This window comes from Gossypium arboreum, chromosome 13 (genome assembly GCF_025698485.1).
Source record: "Gossypium arboreum isolate Shixiya-1 chromosome 13, ASM2569848v2, whole genome shotgun sequence".
Lineage (NCBI taxonomy): Eukaryota > Viridiplantae > Streptophyta > Magnoliopsida > Malvales > Malvaceae > Gossypium > Gossypium arboreum.
Window position 1 is genome coordinate 23,777,252 of NC_069082.1, and position 17,749 is coordinate 23,795,000.

Genomic DNA, 17,749 nt, shown 5'->3' on the forward strand with positions numbered 1-17,749 from the left:
GATCACTCGCTGGTGAGACTCGATTGTTGATGTTTGTGAGGGTGTTATTTAAACACCAACTATACCATGTTGGCATTGATGTATATACTTGCTTTTCTTGGCATGTCGTTTCAATTACTTTGGAATCATTTTTTCTTTGCAGCATAGTAGTCAAATATTTATAAAGAATGATTGTTTATAAGCAGTAATCAAAAGAAAATCCAGGGATATAAAGTGACTGAGTGTGAGGCTAATGTTTATATTTCAGTGGTTAAGTCTCTTAGGGCTTTAAATTTTGACGAGGACCCTTCACTGACAATTCAGAAGCTATCTCATAATCTAGAAAAAAGACAAGAACAAAACTGGATATCCCTTCTACGTTATAACTTACTTCGAAGCACCCAATTTTAGGTAAAATTTTCTGATGGGAAATGTTTACAATTTAACTGTCAATAAATTCTTGTTATTGTCATAAATAAATAAATAAATAAATAAATAAAAACTAGGATACAGACAGCTGTTTCTTAAATGAAACACGAAACAAAGGTTACCATTAAACACAACTCTTTTCTCATATAGTTAGGCGTTACATGAATTTCATGTCAAAAAGGAAAAAGCCTAACCTCATTAAACAACAACATTGAAGGAAGCAAAAAGAGGGAACTAATGTGTCAAAGCACAAATGTTGGCATGTGAGTGGGTTTTTTCTTTTGAAAGCTAAAATGTATTTATCACCTTAATGTAAGGAACTGCTTTTTCCTATTAAAGTTGAATGGCCATCTAGTCATCTTCACTTACTCCTCTCACAAACCAAGAAATTAATGCAGGTGCATATACTTGTCACCATCCACAAGTAACATCATAGCTTGTTGGTCATATAATATATATATTGTCCAACAATGTGGGTTTATGAATGTCACAAGATGGACTTCACAAAGGCAGGGAAATTAGAGAGCCAAAATGAGGTTCAACAGCCACAGCAACCAACCAAAGGCACCAGCTTCTTTAGAACTTGTTTCAATGGTCTCAATGCCTTATCAGGTTCCTCTCTTCCTCTTTGTAATTTAAAGGTTTTCTTCTCATGCTTCTTTGTAGTATATTAAACAAACCCAAAGAATTTGAAGAACGAATCATCTTTAGAATAGGAGTCTAGTAATAAAATATAACAGCTTGATCAAATAAAGATTCAGTTCCATTAGATGTCTCTACTACATGAATCCTTTAATCCCTTTCCATTGGTCAATTAACATTTAAATAACCTATATCTTTGAATTCTACAACTCAGGCGTTGGGATACTGTCAATTCCATACGCACTTGCTCAAGGGGGATGGCTAAGCTTATTGCTTCTTTTCCTGGTAGCTGTTCTCTGTTGGTACACAGGATTACTTCTACGACGTTGTATGGATACGCATCCCCTCATCAAAACCTACCCCGATATAGGTGAGCGTGCTTTTGGGTATAAGGGGAGAGCTATCGTATCCGTGTTCATGTATGTCGAGTTGTATTTGGTTGCAGTTGAGTTTCTGATATTAGAAGGTGACAATCTGGACAAGCTGTTTCCAAACACGGCATTTAAAGTTGCCGGGCTGAAAATCAGAGGAAAACAAGCCTTTGTTATGTTGACTTCCCTCATAGTTCTGCCAACTACATGGTTGAAGAGTTTGGCTCTACTTGCCTATGTTTCTGCTGGTGGGGTGTTAGCTTCTTTCATTCTTGTTATCTGCATCTTTTGGGTGGGAGCAGTAGATAAAGTGGGGTTCCATGAAAATGATTCGGTTTTGAATTGGAAGGGAATGCCTATTGCCATAAGCATGTTTGCTTTTTGTTATTGTGGCCATGCAGTTTTCCCTACGTTATGCAGCTCAATGAAAGATAGAAGCAAATTCTCCAAGGCAAGAAAGTGATATCATGGAGTTCTACATAAAGATTGACGCAATTCTTTCCTGATTTACTGATAGTTAAGAGTTGCATCAAGTTTTCAGGGAAAATAAACTCATGCACCTCTCTGTTTTTCGTTGCAGGTTTTACTTGTTTGCTTCATCACAAGCACGATCAACTACGGATCGATGGCTGTCATGGGCTACCTGATGTTTGGAGAACATCTGAAGTCTCAAGTGACATTAAATCTTCCCATAAAAAAGATGAGCACAAAAATAGCAATTTATACTACTCTAATCAATCCCCTGACGAAATATGCTATCATAACCGCTCCAATTACAACTGCGATCGAAGAAACATCCCTCTTTCGCAACAGCAGGTCACTAAGCATCCTCATTAGAACTGCACTAGTGATCAGCACAGTGATTGTTGCGTTAACCATCCCATTTTTTGGCTACGTGATGGCATTTATAGGATCGTTCTTGAGTGTCACTGCATCTATGTTGCTGCCGTGCCTGTGTTATCTTAAACTTAACAAAGCTGCTCAAAAAATGGGGTTAGAACTGATAATAATTGTAGCAATTTTGGTGGCTGGGTTATTCATAGGTGTAGTTGGAACCTTTACTTCCATAAAGCAAATTGTTAACCATCTGTGAATTACCCAAATAGATACTAGCCCCAAGCTTTATGTCAGATGGGAACTAACAGTTTGATAAGCAAATAATACGAGTATATAAAGATTAAAGCATTTCCAATGTTCAGGATTCTCGAGTTTACTCCATTTTCCGATGATTTGGAGAATATGGTATAGAAGCTTAGATCATGGAACAAAAGACTAAAAAAGCAGAGGAAGTAAAAGGAGAAAGAAATATAAGTTCCATTCCAATCTATAATAATCAACTATAAGCAATTATCTTTGCTTTACGCCGGGGAGGGGGGGGGGGACAGGTCATTGTGATTGAATGAACATAGGATGACCTAGGAATGGAGCTTCACACCTGTTGATATTCTAACCTCAAACATCAAACTTCAAAAGCAATGACTCCTTTCTTTACAAGTAATGCAACTTGGGGGGTCAAAATTTCGCTGTTTGCTCCATCATCGAAATCAAACTGAAAATTTTAAGAATACTGTGAAGATGTTAGTAAATTTATGCATCCAACATTGTCCACTTTTGATGTTAGATGTTTTGCAGTAGGTTCCATAATGAGTGAATATTGTAGGCTTTGATTTCAGAGCATGCCAATGACAAAAAAAGTATTAATTAGCCAAGATTCCATGTCATACAGTGAGTTATAAGGAGGAAAAGCAAAAGGAGAGAAAATTAGAACCTTTTTCTAAATGGAAGCAGAAGAATTTACCTCTAGTTTCATAGTCAAAATATCTGAGCTGAACTTGGATATTAGTTCTGTAATTGATGCATTAATGACTTAGAATCAGGGAATGATGTCGATTGCATTAAAAGCAAAATACATATATGCACAGATTTCAGTTATACAGTATTCCCCACATCTGTAAGTGCAACCAAATCTACATTGCCTGAACGAACTTTGCGTCTTAATTGACTTAAGCGTAGCTGTCCTTTCTCAAGCATCATCTTGTCCACATTATCAGAATCTACTGTAAATGACCATGGATATTAGTGCAAATAATCATCAATTAGTGGCATACGGGTGTACGATTTTGTGAAAAAGATGGCACAGTTGCTCACAAAACTAGCAATTACAAGAGGAAGCTCATTCAAGCAATATCACACATTTCCACCAAATCGTATCAATGGGTTAACATGAAATTCTAAAAGCTTGATCATAGACCTGCTTTGCCTGAACAAAAAATCTGGACACACTTTGTGAGTGCAAGGTGCTCGAAGTTCATAGGTCATTGAAGACAATTTTTCTTTATTGCTATGCGCCTATTGCTTGGCATTGTTTTGGTCTAGCTGGAAAAACAATGAATTGCTATTGCAGAAACTTAAAGCATACTCATTACAAGCAAACCTTCATTGTCCTCTCTATAACTATCCTAATATATTACCTTCATGAAATTGGCAATCCAATTGCACATGCATAGGCTCTCCAGTTCCTTCTTGTCGTGAGCAATTGTTTTTAGACCGAGCTTCACGCCGTATCTGACTCAACCGTGTTATCCCTCCTAGCAACTTGCCATGTGAACATACTGCAGTAATGTTTAGCCGAGGTATATGGTTTCCAGACCGAGCTTGACGACGAATTTGAGTCAGGCGCATTTTACTTCCCTGCAAGGTCCTATAACTATCCTCTTGGATGCTCTGTTTCATGAATGACTGGATTTTAAGACGGGCTTGACGTCTAATATGACTTAACCGCAGCACTGTCCCTTCACCATGAGATCCATCCCTTTCATTTCTATCATGAGAAATTGGGGGCATTTCATCAGCTTCACCCCAATTCTTATCTGAAAGAGTAAAATAATATAAAAATCAGATAAGAATGTTACTAAAACAATGAGATTGTTGGGAACTGGATGAGAGTTGTACCGCTACTCTTAGCCATAACATCGTCAGCGTTTTCTTGCAAATTTTGAGCCTCCATACTAGAATCTAACACGGACCATGGATTATTAATGACATAATATGAACCATATACCTATTAAATCGAAACAAATCAAAACATTTTCCAAAGTTTTGAGGCACTAACCTTCATCATTTTGAGGATTTTCATGTACTGTAGGTAAGATGTACTCAGATTCAGATATTAGTTCAGCAAAGTTTGCAAGAATCAACAACTGGTTATTGCTTCCCTCAGTTAATTTTCCTTCAAACTTAAGGCTCATTTCTTCACTTATCCTTTCTTTCCGACATTCAGACACCACAATCTGCTTTTGTTGGGAAACATCACGACAATATTGCCTCTGTTTGATTGTCATTTCCAATTTTTTGCAGCAAGAAACAATGGGAAAGAAAACTATCTAGCTAGTAACTATCCATCATCATCTGTTTTCCAGGAATAGTTAAGCATAGTTAAAAAAAAAAAAAAAAGCAACTCTCATGGTAAAGCTAGCTAGCATCAACAAGGCATTTCAAAACAGTTGAAACACAGTTAGCCTTACAACAATGTTTAAGGATATGGTTAAACAAAAAATATGAATCTAAAGATGCAATAAAACACAATCCCACTTGCATTTGGAACCATTAGAAACAGGAAAGCATTTAAAATACCATTGTCAAGTTTAACATTTTCACCAGAATAGACAAGACCAAACATATTTATAATAAGGTTCATCTGAAAATAATTAAAAAAAAAACCCCAAATGGGTTAAAGAAAGAAAAGACAAGTAAATGCATATAGATAAATGGGAAGAAGAGAATAAAAGGAAAAAAAAAGAGAGAAGGATTTCTGGGTATTACCAGAAGTACGTTTTTATAGAATGAAGAGACAATGTGGCGACGAAAAATGGAAAATATCAAAGAAAAAAATATTGTAAGTGAACCCTAAAATTTTTGGCCAAAAACCCCAAAAAAGGAGTCTTCCTAGGAATCTAAAAACTCTTGAAACTTTGTTTTTTTGGGGGGGCTCATAAACACTCTAAACTTGAGTGTCTAGGGGAGTCGAAGGATTCATACTTAGCTTTGCCCATTTCAATTCAACGTCTTTGCACACAGTTTAGCGTGTGTTAAGTTGTACCAAAAGATTATACAATTTAGTTACGTGGCATCGAATTAATGGTTGTTACTTTTGGATAAGTATACATGAATGCATTTGAATATTGTTTTCATTACAAAAAAGGTGAAGCTCTTATCTTTATTTGTTTTGGCTTCCCTCCACAAACCTTTGAACCAAAAAAATAGTTTCCACTTTCATGCATTTGTTTGTTGCAATGGCAACTGTCCCATCTCCAATAACTTCAATTTCTCCTCCAAAATCAAAATTCAATGAGAAAATCTCAAGATTTGAGACCCTGAACCCACCCCAAAACCCTCTTTCTCTTCTACCCAAGTGCACCTCTTTGAAAGAACTGAAACAAATCCAAGCCTTTACAATCAAAACCCATCTCCAAAATGACCTCAATTTCCTCACCAAGTTCATCAATTTCTGCACCAAGAGCCCAACTTTTAACTCCATGGAATATGCCCACAAGCTGTTTGACAATATATCCCAACCAGATGTTGTCCTTTTCAATACCATGGCTCGTGGCTATTCACGTTCCAATACCCCAATCCAAGCCATTCCCCTCTTTTCTCAGCTTCTTTCCTTTGGCTTCCTGCCTGATGACTACACTTTCCCTTCTGTTCTTAAAGCTTGTTCAAGTGCTAAAGCCTTGAAAGAAGGTAAACAAATTCATTGCCTTGTCATTAAACTTGGGCTTAATCATAATATTTACATATGCCCCAGCCTTATTAGTATGTATACTGAGTGTAATGATGTGGATTCGGCTCGCAGGGTCTTTGATAAGATGTTGGACCCTTGTGTTATTTCTTATAATGCTATTATTACTGGTTATGCTAAATGTAGCAGGCCAAATGAAGCCTTGTCACTGTTTCGTGAATTGCAAGTTAAAAGTTTGAAGCCTACTGATGTTACTATGTTAAGTGTTCTGTCTTGTTGTGCTTTGTTAGGAGCGTTGGATTTGGGGAAGTGGATGCATGAATATGTTAAAAAAAATGGACTTGATAAGAATATTAAAGTAAGCACTGCTCTTATCGATATGTATGCAAAGTGTGGGAGCTTGGAGGATGCAATTTGTGTTTTTGAGAACATGTGTATCAGGGATACACCGGCTTGGTCAGCAATGATTGTGGCATATGCAACTCATGGGAAGGGTTATAAAGCTATTGAAACATTTGAAGAGATGAGAAAGGCAGGGGTACAACCTGATGAGATCACGTTTTTAGGTCTCTTATATGCTTGTAGTCATAATGGACTTGTGGATGAAGGCTGGAGGTTTTTTTCTAGTATGAGTGATAAATATAGCATTATTCCGGGTATTAAGCATTATGGGTGTATGGTTGATTTACTTGGTCGAACGGGAAACTTAGATGAGGCTTATAAGTTCATTGATGAATTGCCAATCAAGCCTACCCCAATATTATGGCGAACATTATTAGCTGCTTGTAGTAGTCATGGTGATGTGGAACTTGGGAAAAGGGTAATTGAACGAATTTTTGAACTAGATGACTCTCATGGTGGAGATTATGTGATCTTATCCAACTTGTGTGCAAGAGCTGGGAGATGGGAAGATGTGGATTTCCTAAGGAAATTGATGAATGATAGAGGGGTGGTAAAAGTTCCTGGTTGTAGTTCCATAGAGATGGACAATGTAGTGCATGAATTCTTCTCTGGGGATGGGGTGAATACCATTTCAACATCTCTTCATAAGGCACTTGATGAGTTAATGAAGGAATTGAAGATGGTTGGTTATGTACCTGATACCTCTCTAGTTTTTCATGCAGAAATGGGTGAAGCAGAGAAAGAAATTTCACTTAGATATCATAGTGAGAAATTGGCCATTGGTTATGGGCTCCTAAACACTCCCCCTGGATCAACAATTCGCGTGGTAAAGAACCTACGAGTTTGCGGGGATTGCCATTCTGCTGCTAAACATATATCACAAATCTTTGATAGGCAAATAATACTCAGAGATGTCCAACGATTCCATCACTTCAGGAATGGAAAGTGCTCTTGTGGCGATTTCTGGTGACAGATGGTTGAACTCAATGTCCAGATTATCACTAGCGAAGCACAATTCCTTGAATCACGCTAACTACTACAGTGTTTTAACTGACGATTCATTGGTCATGATTTGTGTCTTGTAAAAAGGATGAAGAGCTGCAGGGTCTCCCTGGGTTGATTTCAGTTATTTCCTTTCTATAAGCTGTTTTGTTCAGTGGAAATCCTAAGCTACAGTTATGCAGTTTTACTGAAGTCTGAGGCTATGAGTAGGTAAAAGCATTTAGTTGCAAGTTTTGATTTATAATCAACAACTTAATATTACTTCTACACATAGTGCAAGTACTAAACCGATTATATAGCATTTTGTTTCATATCCCAAATAATTTTCCAATAACAGCTTTTATAGAGGATGGCAATAGGGATCCTAGTGGTTTCACTTCTTGGGACTACCAATGACTACTGCATTTCAAAAATTCTCATTGTATGCACTCCTTAATATAGTTGCTAATGTAAAGGCATACCTTTTATGTTTCATTCATTGTAATTCCTTGATTCCATGAATAACATCATGAAGGAGTTTGTGAATTACAATGAATAATTCCTTAGTTCACTTATTATGACACGTGAATAAAAGTTTTTAAGAGAGCATTTAATAAAATTGTTCTGTCTTTTGTTAACTAAAGAATTGAATTTAAATAGAGAAAAGAGTCCTAACCTAATTTGGAAAATAATTTTCTTATTCTAATAAACTACTAAAATATATTGGTTTCACATATTTTAACACCCTCTCTCAAGTTGGTGCATATATATCAATCGTGCTCAATTTGCTTACAAGAAAATCAAAGCTTGTCTTAGAGAGCCCTTTGGTGAGTATGTCAGTAATCTGTTGTTTTGAAGGAACAAATGGCATGCACACATGGCCTTCTTCAATTTTCTCCTTAATAAAGTGTCTATCAATCTCAACACGTTTAGTTCTGTCATGTTGGATTGGGTTGTGAGCAATACTAATGAAAGCTTTGCTATCACAGTACAACTTCATTGGTGAAGTTATTGGTTTCCTCAGCTCTTCCATAATTCTTTTTAACCACATCATATCATAAATTCCTTGAGCCATTGATCTAAACTCAGCCTTTGCACTACTTCTTGCTGCAACACTTTGTTTTTTACTTCACCAAGTCACAAGGTTTCCCCAAAAAAGGGTACAGTATCATGATGTAGATCTTCTATTTGTTATTGAGCCTGCCCAGTATGCATCTGTATAAGCTTCAATTCCTCTTTGTTTGGATTTCTTGAAGAATAAGCCCTTTCTAGATGAACTCTTCAAGTATCTCAGAATTTGAAACACTGTTTCTTCATATTCTTCTATTGGGGAGTGCATAAATTGACTCACTAAACTCATTGCAAAAGCTATGTCTGGCCTTGTATGTGATAAGTAAATTAACTTACCAACTAATTGTTGGTACTATCCTTTATAAACTAATTAACCTTCTTTATTTTCGAATTTTACATTTAGATCAATTAGTGTGTCAGTTGGGTGGCAACCGCTCATCCCAGCTTTTTTAAAAGATCAATCACATATTTTTTTTCTGAGAGACCACAAGACCTTTCTTTAATCGAGTAACTTCCATTCCAAGGAAGTATTTAAAAAGACCCAAGTATTTGATCTCAAACGCTAATGTTAGATGCTCCTTGAAACGCCTTATTTCAACCACATCATCTCTTTTAAGAATGATATCATCGACATAAACTATAATAACTGTTATTCTACCTCTTTGTGAGTGTCGATAGAACATTGTGTGATCAACTTGCCCTTGTAAGTAACTTTTTTTTTTAACAACTTGAGTGAACTGTTCAAACCAAACTTGAGGAGACTGTTTTAGACTATACAAAGATTTTCTAAGCTTACATACTCAAGTTCCAAATTTTTCTTCAAAACTTGGAGAATGATCCATGTAAACTTCTTCTTCAAGTTTCCTATTTAGAAAAGTATTCTTCATATCTTGCTGCTGTAAAAACTAATCAAGATTAACAGCAATTGATAAAAGAACTCTAACAGAATTTAATTTGGCTACTAGAGCAAATGTTTCAAGATAATTTATCCCGTATGTTTGAGTGTATCCTTTAGTCACCAGTCGAGCTTTGTATAAAGATTCATCCCGTTTGAATTTGGTTGTGAATACCCATTTACAGCATACTATTTTTTCCCTACAAGTAATTCCACTGTTTCCCATGTACCTATTTTTTCAAAAGCACGCATCTTCTCTAAAATAGTCTCATTCCACTTAGGAACCTGTAAAACATCTTTCACATTTTTAGGTATTTTCATAGTATCGAGACACGAAACAAAGGCTGAGAATGTTGAAGACAAGGCCTTATAGGACACAAAGTTAGACACGTTTGACAACATTTTTAACACCTTTTCTTTTAGCAATTAGAATATCTAAATCAGAAAATTTATTGGTTGGAATATGAGCTTTACCTGGACTTTTGACAAGATCTTGCGGGTCGGATTCTTGGTGATGAATCTGGTGGATTCCACTTTCTTGATTTCTGTTTCTTCTTGAGTAAACAATTAACTCCTTTGTTTGATCTTTATTCTCGTGATCAGACTCTGCACCTTCATACTCATTTTTATTAACAACATTAACATCATTAATTTCTTTGTTAATCATAAATTCGTCTTCCTCATTATTAGAATCCCTATGTTGTATATTCCTAGTATTTTCTTGATCAATTATAGAAGCTTCCTTACTATAATTCTCTCCTTGAAGATTAGAATCAAAGTAAGATTGTGTTTTAAAAAACGTGACACCCATGGTAACAATAATCTTCCTATCAATTGGATCATAACATTTGTAACCTTTTTTATTAGAAGCATAGCCAACAAAGAAACATTTTTTTCTTAAGATCTTGTTTACCTTGGTTGTGAAGATGAGCAAAAATACTACACCCAAAAACTCAAACAGATAAATTTGTGATCAATTTAGAGTTAGGAAAGTTATCTTTAAAGAGACGAAAAGGAGTTCTATAGTTTAGAGTCTTACTAGGCTTTCTATTAATAAGATATGTAGCTGTTAACAAGGCTTCACCCCAAAGATAACATGGTCCTGACTAATGAACATCAAGGCTCTAGTTACTTCTAAAAGACGTCGGCTTTTTCTTTCTGCAATCCCATTTTGTTGTGGTGTATTTGTACAAGAGTTTTGGTGAACTATTCCATTTTGGTTAAGAAAACACATAACTGGTCACTAAAAAATTCCCTACCATTGTCACTTTGAAATACTTTTATTCTCACACCAAATTGTGTTTTCACCATAGCATAAAAAGATTGAAACACATTTTTAACTTCAGACTTATCTTTTAATAAAAACACCCAACAAATACGAGTATAATCATCAATAAATGTGACAAACCAACATTTTCCTAAAAAAGTTAAGACTCTCGAAGGTCCCCAAACATCATTATGAATTAACGAAAAAGATTTGAAAGCTTTATATTTTTGAAGTGGAAAGATTGACCGATGATGTTTAGCTAATTCACAAAATTCACAATGATATGAAGAAGGATTTTTATTTTTAAATAGATTAGGTAACGAAAATCTTAAATAGTAAAAATTGGGATGTCTAAGCCTATAATGTCAAATTATAACCTTATCAAAACTAGAAACAGAATTTAAACATAAAATAGTTGTTGGTTGACTTAGATGGTCATAATCCAGGAAGTTAATTCCACTAGATTCTTTAGTACTGCCAATAGAGGAGTCAAATATAACATGACAATTCGAGGAATGAGATAATTTACTGACCGATATGAGATTACAAGCTAAATTTAACACATATAAAACATCATGCAAAATCAAGACAAACAAAATTTTAACAGTGCCTTTCTCGGCTATTGCCGAGAATGACCCATCTGCTACTTTGATCTTTTTATTTCTTACACAAGGAGTGTAAGTTGAGAAAAGAAAATGACTACTAGTCATATGATCACTAGCTCCAGAATCAACGATACACGTGTTTGTTTTACAAGACTTGACACAAAAAAAAATCAGTACTTGATTGGGCAAAGGAGGAAGAAGGATTATTGGATGAATTAAGAACAAAAGAATTCATTCAAAATTGTGATGGTTGAAAAAGCTTGTGTAGATGCTCTAATTGTTCCTTAGTAAATGGAAACCATTCTAGAGAACTTTGGTCCTTATAATTTTCATTAGTTGTTTGGAAAGCTTAGCTCTCCCTTGATTGTGAACCACGACCATTGCCACTTTTCATTTTTCCATTCGTCGATTTTCTATGGAGCTTTTAACACGTTTCTCAAGTGTGCCAATATTTTTTGCAGTGATCGCACCAAGGGTTTTTTTTTTCACTAGCATAAATATTTTTAACAGTTATAAGAGCAAAATTATCATCATTAGCTTCAAATCCTGGCCTTAACATTACTTTTCTTCTTGTCTCATCTTTTCTAACCTCAGAAAAAATCTCACGAAGTCTTGGAAGCCTTTTTTTTTTCCTAAGATCCGAGATCTCACTTCATCAAATTCTTTATATAAACCAGTCAGAAATAAATAAGCTCGTTCATTCTCTTCTTTTTTCATAGCTTTTACACCATCTTTTGGACACTCCTATTCATCATTATAACATTGATCCAGTGCTTGCCAAAGAGACATCATCTCATTATAATAAAAAGTAACTTTCTTTTTCCTTGTCTAGCTTTCCAGAGTTTTTATTCTAACTCAAAGATTTGTGAAGCGTTTTCTAAACCTGAATAGGTGTCTTTCACAGCTTCCCAAACATCTTTAACAGTTTGGAGAAAAAGAAAAGGTTTACCTATGGATGCTTCCCTGGAATTAATAAGCCACGCAATTATCATTGAATTTTTTGACCTCCACTTGCTCATATTTGGATCGCCTACTTGTGGTTACTTGACTTCTCCAATTAAATGACCTAGCTTGCCGCTCCCATCAATTACTAACTTTACAGATTGTGACCATTTCATATAATTCTTGCCATTCAACGTGTGAGATGTTAGCTGAAAAGAGAGGTGAGACGCTTCTGTCCCTTGAGGCATTGTACTCTCAGTAGTTGTTCAACGGTAGAACTTTCTACCTCTGTTTGATTGCTGGATTTTTTATCTCTAGTGAAGACTGTTTTAACTATGATGTTACTAGAGATTTAACCTAGCTCAAATGCCATAAAAGTTTTCAAGAGAACATTTAATAAAATCGTTCTAGTCTTTTATTAGCTAAAGAATTGAATTTAAATAGAGAAAAGAGTCCTAACCTAATCTAAAAAATAATCTCCTTATTCTAATAAACTACTAAAAGATAAAGAAAAATATATATCCCGGAATATATGGGTTTCACATATTTCAACAATGAATTTCGATAGTGCTTTGAATTTATTCAACTCATAAAAAAAAGTGAGCGGTTATGTATGTAAATTCGTCTGTTATGTTTAACACAAGGCTATAAGTCATATCCCATAAGCACCCAACTGTCAGACATCTTGCTTGGTTTTGCAGGTAAGGCAATATAAACACTTTATAAGACTTGTATTTTGTCTGTCATGGAATAAATGCATTAATATTTCTTAATTGTTCCAACCATTCGGCCATATTTTCTAATAACATAAAACAAAAGAGACTTAAATTAAAATAGTAGTAATTAAAAACATACCAAACAAGGAAAAAAATTATAAAAAATGGAATTACTATGAACATGTAATTGAGCTGCTAGATTGCAGTTATTGGGAAAACATTAAATACATAAGCATTTTGAACTTTAGCATATCTGGCTTGGGATTCCTCGTCCACAAGCCTTCCATTTGTACTTACGAAAGCAGTTTATCAACGTAATATCATTCTCAAAACTCTTCAAACTTTAATTTGTTGAGACAAAGGGAAAGCAGGCTGAGAGATGGAAAAGGAAATGAAGTTCAAGTGTATAGCCTTGATCAATTTTTTAGTTTTACAGTGTCTGGCAATTCTTGGTGTTTCAAAGGGTTTTGATTTCTTCTACTTTGTTGAACAAGTGAGTGATTTGTTTGTTAATAAGATCATTTATTTTTCTGGTATTCTTTTGATTTTCTTCGTCCATGTCAGATTTTAATTACCCTGTTGATGCAGTGGCCAGGATCATACTGTGATTCAGACAAGTTTAGTTGTTGCTACCCTACAACAGGGAAGCCTGCAGCTGATTTCAGCATTCATGGACTTTGGCCTAATTACAGAAATGGATCATACCCTCAAAACTGTGATCCTAACAATCCTTTTAATGAATCTGAGGTATTTAAACATGTTAGAAATCTTCATTTTCTGGTTGTACTGAGATGTAGAAGATGATGTTGAATGTTCTAGCTAGGCCTATGGTCACCACATTGTTTTTGTCAACCCCAATGAATTGTTATAACTCCAAAGAATCTAGGCCGGCTAAGTTTGTGACCAAGTCGGCAACATTTTGATCGAGTAAATTGCAAAGTGGGTTATAACATTTTTGACAAAAGTTGAAAGTTTGATTATTATGAGTATGTATTTAACATGGCCATTTAAAAAAGTTTGAAGTTTTCTCATATATTCGGAAGATTATATTTATACTTATCTAAATATGTGTTTCAATGAAAAGTTCAGAGAGTACGACTTAATTGTATCTCTTAATAACTGCCCAAGTCTTTGAACTTAACATATTATGAAACTCCAGATAGCGGACCTCATCAGTAGCATGAGGAGGAATTGGCCATCACTAGCTTGTCCAAGCAGCAGTGGAGAAAGCTTTTGGTCTCATGAATGGGAGAAACACGGTACCTGCTCCGAGTCCCTCCTTGATCAACATAGCTACTTCCAAACAGCTCTCACCTTAAGACAACAAACAAATATCCTCCAAAGTCTAAAAAGTGTAGGTAAATCCATGAAATTAACACCTCTCAAATCACATTCTCAAATCAGTTTCACTTGCTGCAATTTTATTCCAACACTACTTCATTGGAAAAAAAAAATGTGGGCATTGCAGGAATCATTCCAGATGGAGGATCTTATAGCCTTGCCAACATTAAAGATGCTATAAAAAATAGAACTGGTTATACTCCATGGATCGAGTGCAATGAAGACTCATCGGGGAACAGCCAGCTTTACCAGGTGTATTTATGTGTGGACAGTTCGGGGTCAAACCTCATAGAATGCCCTGTATTTTCCAAAGGAAAATGTGTTTCAGAGATGGAATTTCCTACCTTTTAGATTCTGATGATTTATATTTATATATATATTTCAAACTACAGCATTTTATCATCTTGTCCCTCTTAGGTAAGGCCTGTGATTACATTGAGGTGGACCAACATTTTAGAGTTCAGATGACATACACATCAGTTTCAAATCTCCCATAGGCCAAAAACCTTACTGAGTACTTACAGTTATGCAATTATTCAATCAAAACATCTTATCTGATCATGGTCGATCACCTTTCTAAAGCAACTAATAATTTAATTACTAAAGTTTTATGGTTAATCATGGTCTAAACTGTTTTTTTTTTATCATTCTTTTTTCTAAGAATTCATGTCTAAACTATTGAAAGTTCAAACTAAAAGGCAGAAGAAGATTTAGAAACTCTACACTATACCATACCAAGAGCTTAAAAATCTGGATCATTGAAGAAGAATCTTTACCAACTAGAATGAAAAACAAACCTTTTTGCTGGTCTCATTGGGTTAAATAAATGTAAGGGAAAATATCAAAGAGAAGGTGGACAACAAGACAAGTGGCATTCAATCAACATTGAATTTGGCATCAACGTTGAAAACTGCGCCCTCCTAAAAATATCTTCCTTCAACTTTACATGTCTGAAGGGATAAGCATCATTAGGAAAAGCAAAAAAATAATTAGTATATTGATATACAGTAATCAATATTCCAGATCCTTCCACAACCTTCACCAATCTCAATTCTGTGGGCTCCCTAGCTCTTCACTTCCACTGAATCTCTTATTATATCCCCCCCAAAATTCATCTTCTCATTCATTGATTCATCCTAGGACTAAAAAGAAGTTTTTACCTTTGTTTCAAGTTTCATTTCTTCCTCGAAAGTCTCTCTTTTTGCCCTCGGATTCATAAGTTCCCATGGCTTCTGAAACTGAAGCACCTGAAATTTCTTCTTTGTTTGAGAGGTTGTTGAGGCACAGAGACCTCTATTTCTTTCTCCCTTTTATCTTGGGTGTCTCTAACAACAGTGTTTCCAGAGAAAACAGTGAAAACCCAGATCAAGAAACCTCACAGGAAACGACTTCCCAACGTGAAAGGATAATCCTTGTCAACCCATTTACTCAAGGTATGGTGGTGGTTGAAGGAGATCCGAATTTGGAGGCTTTGCTACGTGGTTGGGCTAACAAGGATGGCCAGCCGCCTGCTTCAAAAGCATCTATAGAAGCCATGCCAAGTGTGAAAATTGGTGAAAGTGAAGATGGGGAGTGTGTTGTTTGCTTGGAAGAGTGGAAGCCTGGTGAGGTGGTAAAGGAGATGCCTTGCAAGCACAAGTTTCATGATGAGTGCATACAGAAGTGGCTTGTAATTCATGGATCATGCCCTGTTTGCAGGTATAAGATGCCTGTTGATGAAGAAGATATGGGTAAGAAGAGAGATGAGGAGAGGAGTAGAAGGGAGATTTGGGTTAGTCTATCTTTTGATGGTAGTAGGAGAACTGGGGATTCCAATCAAGTCCCTTCAACTGATAATGAGATGGAGGGGTAGAAGATTTGTGAAGATATTTTTTTCTTCTAGTTGCCCATCATTTCAATTTTCTTTTTCCATCTTTGTGAGAAAATATTGCACATAGAGATACTTGTCGTTTCCTAAAATCTATAATGAAAATAAATAAATTTATTCTGTTATTAGTGCAAACAATCCCTTGCACATTGATTCTTAACATGAATAATTTTTGTACTTCCTCTCTTGCACAAGAATTTTCCAGGAAAATTGTGATTCTCTGAAGAAAGAAGCACCCTGAAGAACATGTTACTTAATTTTACTAAGTTAATATGAAATTGTTGTCAGCAATCAGCATAAAAAAAAACCACACAACATATGTTTGAGCGTTGCTGGTATCCATTCCCTCCATGAACCTTATGGCATGGACTGTGCTCTCAGTAGCATTGCCTGCTTATGTTTAAAGCAATCAGATAACCTTCAATAACAGCATTTCTCATTTAGAAAGTTTTAAGTACGTACATTTCAAATTAAGCAGACAGTGGTTTGAAGGTAGTGGTGATAAGTCTAATCTCTCTGTTGAAGAATAATAATTTTTCATCCAACTTGACTTTACCATTGCTATGAAAGAAGATTTTTTTCAACTGCTGCATTCAAAACGTCTTCTCACTAATATGGAACGGTTAAGGAGGTGCATTGGTCAACATGGCTCGTGTCCTTTTTTGTGGGCTTAGCGATGAAGATTTAATTCATGTCCTTAGCGACTGTCCGACGGCTAGCGAAGTTTGGAGGCATGTCGTTCCAGCGGAACTTCAAAGCACGTTCTTTACAGGAGATCTTAAGGAATGATTGGAGATGAAATTATGCTCATCGATTTGGTTGCCAAAGGTTGGTAACTTTTGGGCTGGCTTAGCGAATAAAAACCTCTTTTATCTTTTAAGGATTAGCTTGGAATCCCACTAATACTATTAAGTCTTCTGTGAGATAGGCAAAATAATATTCACTAGCTCATAGCGGCAGATTGACAAGACATTTTAAAACTACTCATGACTTTCCTATGACAGGTAATTGGATTCAACTATATACTGATGGATCTGTTAAGGTGAATACGTGGCTGCTGTTGCTGGGGGCCAATGTACAAGTAAGGAGGGAAATGGATCCTTGGATTTAACTAATACTTAGTACTTGTTTCGTGTTTGATGCTAAACTTTGAGGTATTCTAAATGGTTTGATCCTTATCCAAGAGAAGGAACATTATAAGGTTATGATCTACTCAGACAATTAAAAGCCATTCAAGATGGTCACTTGTCAGATTCTTTTTCAGCTCTGCTGCGAAAGATACACACAAAACTATGAACATATTCCAATGGAGAGAAATCAAATTGCAGATTGTATTGCAAAGATGACCACAATTAGGTGTATTGATTTGCAGGTGTTTGAAGTTATTCTCGAAGATTTACCAATTGATCTTGCAATTGATGTACTTGTTAATTTCCGGCTTTTTTAAGTTAATTTAGTCAGTATGTTTTTCGCCAAAAAAAACACAAAAACAAAAAACAA

At 35.5% G+C, this 17,749-nt stretch overlaps 5 protein-coding genes across 8 annotated transcripts; 4 read left to right on the forward strand and 1 right to left on the reverse strand.

Moving 5' to 3' along the window:
- The first annotated feature begins 829 nt into the window (after positions 1-829).
- Positions 830-2,606, forward strand: LOC108464169 (amino acid transporter AVT1I-like). Of its 2 annotated transcripts, XM_053024673.1 has the most exons (4): positions 852-1,020; positions 1,265-1,420; positions 1,496-1,872; positions 2,002-2,606. In XM_053024673.1, exons 1-4 carry the CDS (start codon positions 879-881, stop codon positions 2,512-2,514), a joined length of 1,188 nt encoding a protein of 395 aa, XP_052880633.1. In that variant the 5' UTR covers positions 852-878; the 3' UTR covers positions 2,515-2,606. The 2 variants fall into 2 exon arrangements, with proteins under 2 accessions (XP_017619799.2, XP_052880633.1); XM_017764310.2 differs by having other exon boundaries at positions 830-1,020; positions 1,265-1,872.
- On the reverse strand, positions 2,567-5,500 carry LOC108464170 (uncharacterized). Of its 2 annotated transcripts, XM_017764311.2 has the most exons (6): positions 5,244-5,499; positions 4,534-4,829; positions 4,374-4,436; positions 3,893-4,291; positions 3,220-3,266; positions 2,567-2,970 (listed from the first exon to the last, which is right to left on the reverse strand). In XM_017764311.2, the coding sequence occupies exons 2-6, from the start codon at positions 4,760-4,762 to the stop codon at positions 2,881-2,883; spliced, it is 828 nt and encodes a 275-aa protein (XP_017619800.1). In that variant the 5' UTR covers positions 4,763-4,829; positions 5,244-5,499; the 3' UTR covers positions 2,567-2,880. The 2 variants fall into 2 exon arrangements, with proteins under 2 accessions (XP_017619800.1, XP_017619802.1); XM_017764313.2 differs by lacking the exons at positions 2,567-2,970; positions 3,220-3,266 and adding an exon at positions 3,276-3,478 and having other exon boundaries at positions 5,244-5,500.
- An 85-nt stretch (positions 5,501-5,585) lies between these two features.
- On the forward strand, positions 5,586-8,164 carry LOC108464168 (pentatricopeptide repeat-containing protein At2g02980, chloroplastic). 2 transcript variants are annotated; one of them, XM_017764309.2, is made up of 2 exons: positions 5,586-6,164; positions 6,453-8,164. In XM_017764309.2, the coding sequence occupies exons 1-2, from the start codon at positions 5,696-5,698 to the stop codon at positions 7,532-7,534; spliced, it is 1,551 nt and encodes a 516-aa protein (XP_017619798.1). In that variant the 5' UTR covers positions 5,586-5,695; the 3' UTR covers positions 7,535-8,164. The 2 variants fall into 2 exon arrangements, with proteins under 2 accessions (XP_017619798.1, XP_017619797.1); XM_017764308.2 differs by having other exon boundaries at positions 5,586-8,164.
- A 5,137-nt stretch (positions 8,165-13,301) lies between these two features.
- LOC108462219 (extracellular ribonuclease LE-like) lies at positions 13,302-14,784 on the forward strand. Its single transcript, XM_017762196.2, has 4 exons — positions 13,302-13,534; positions 13,630-13,788; positions 14,201-14,399; positions 14,510-14,784. The coding sequence occupies exons 1-4, from the start codon at positions 13,421-13,423 to the stop codon at positions 14,731-14,733; spliced, it is 696 nt and encodes a 231-aa protein (XP_017617685.1). The 5' UTR covers positions 13,302-13,420; the 3' UTR covers positions 14,734-14,784.
- Positions 14,785-15,132: 348 nt separating this feature from the next.
- On the forward strand, positions 15,133-16,387 carry LOC108461578 (E3 ubiquitin-protein ligase MPSR1-like). The gene has a single exon (XM_017761455.2). The coding sequence runs from the start codon at positions 15,608-15,610 to the stop codon at positions 16,232-16,234; it is 627 nt and encodes a 208-aa protein (XP_017616944.1). The 5' UTR covers positions 15,133-15,607; the 3' UTR covers positions 16,235-16,387.
- Positions 16,388-17,749: the final 1,362 nt, after the last annotated feature.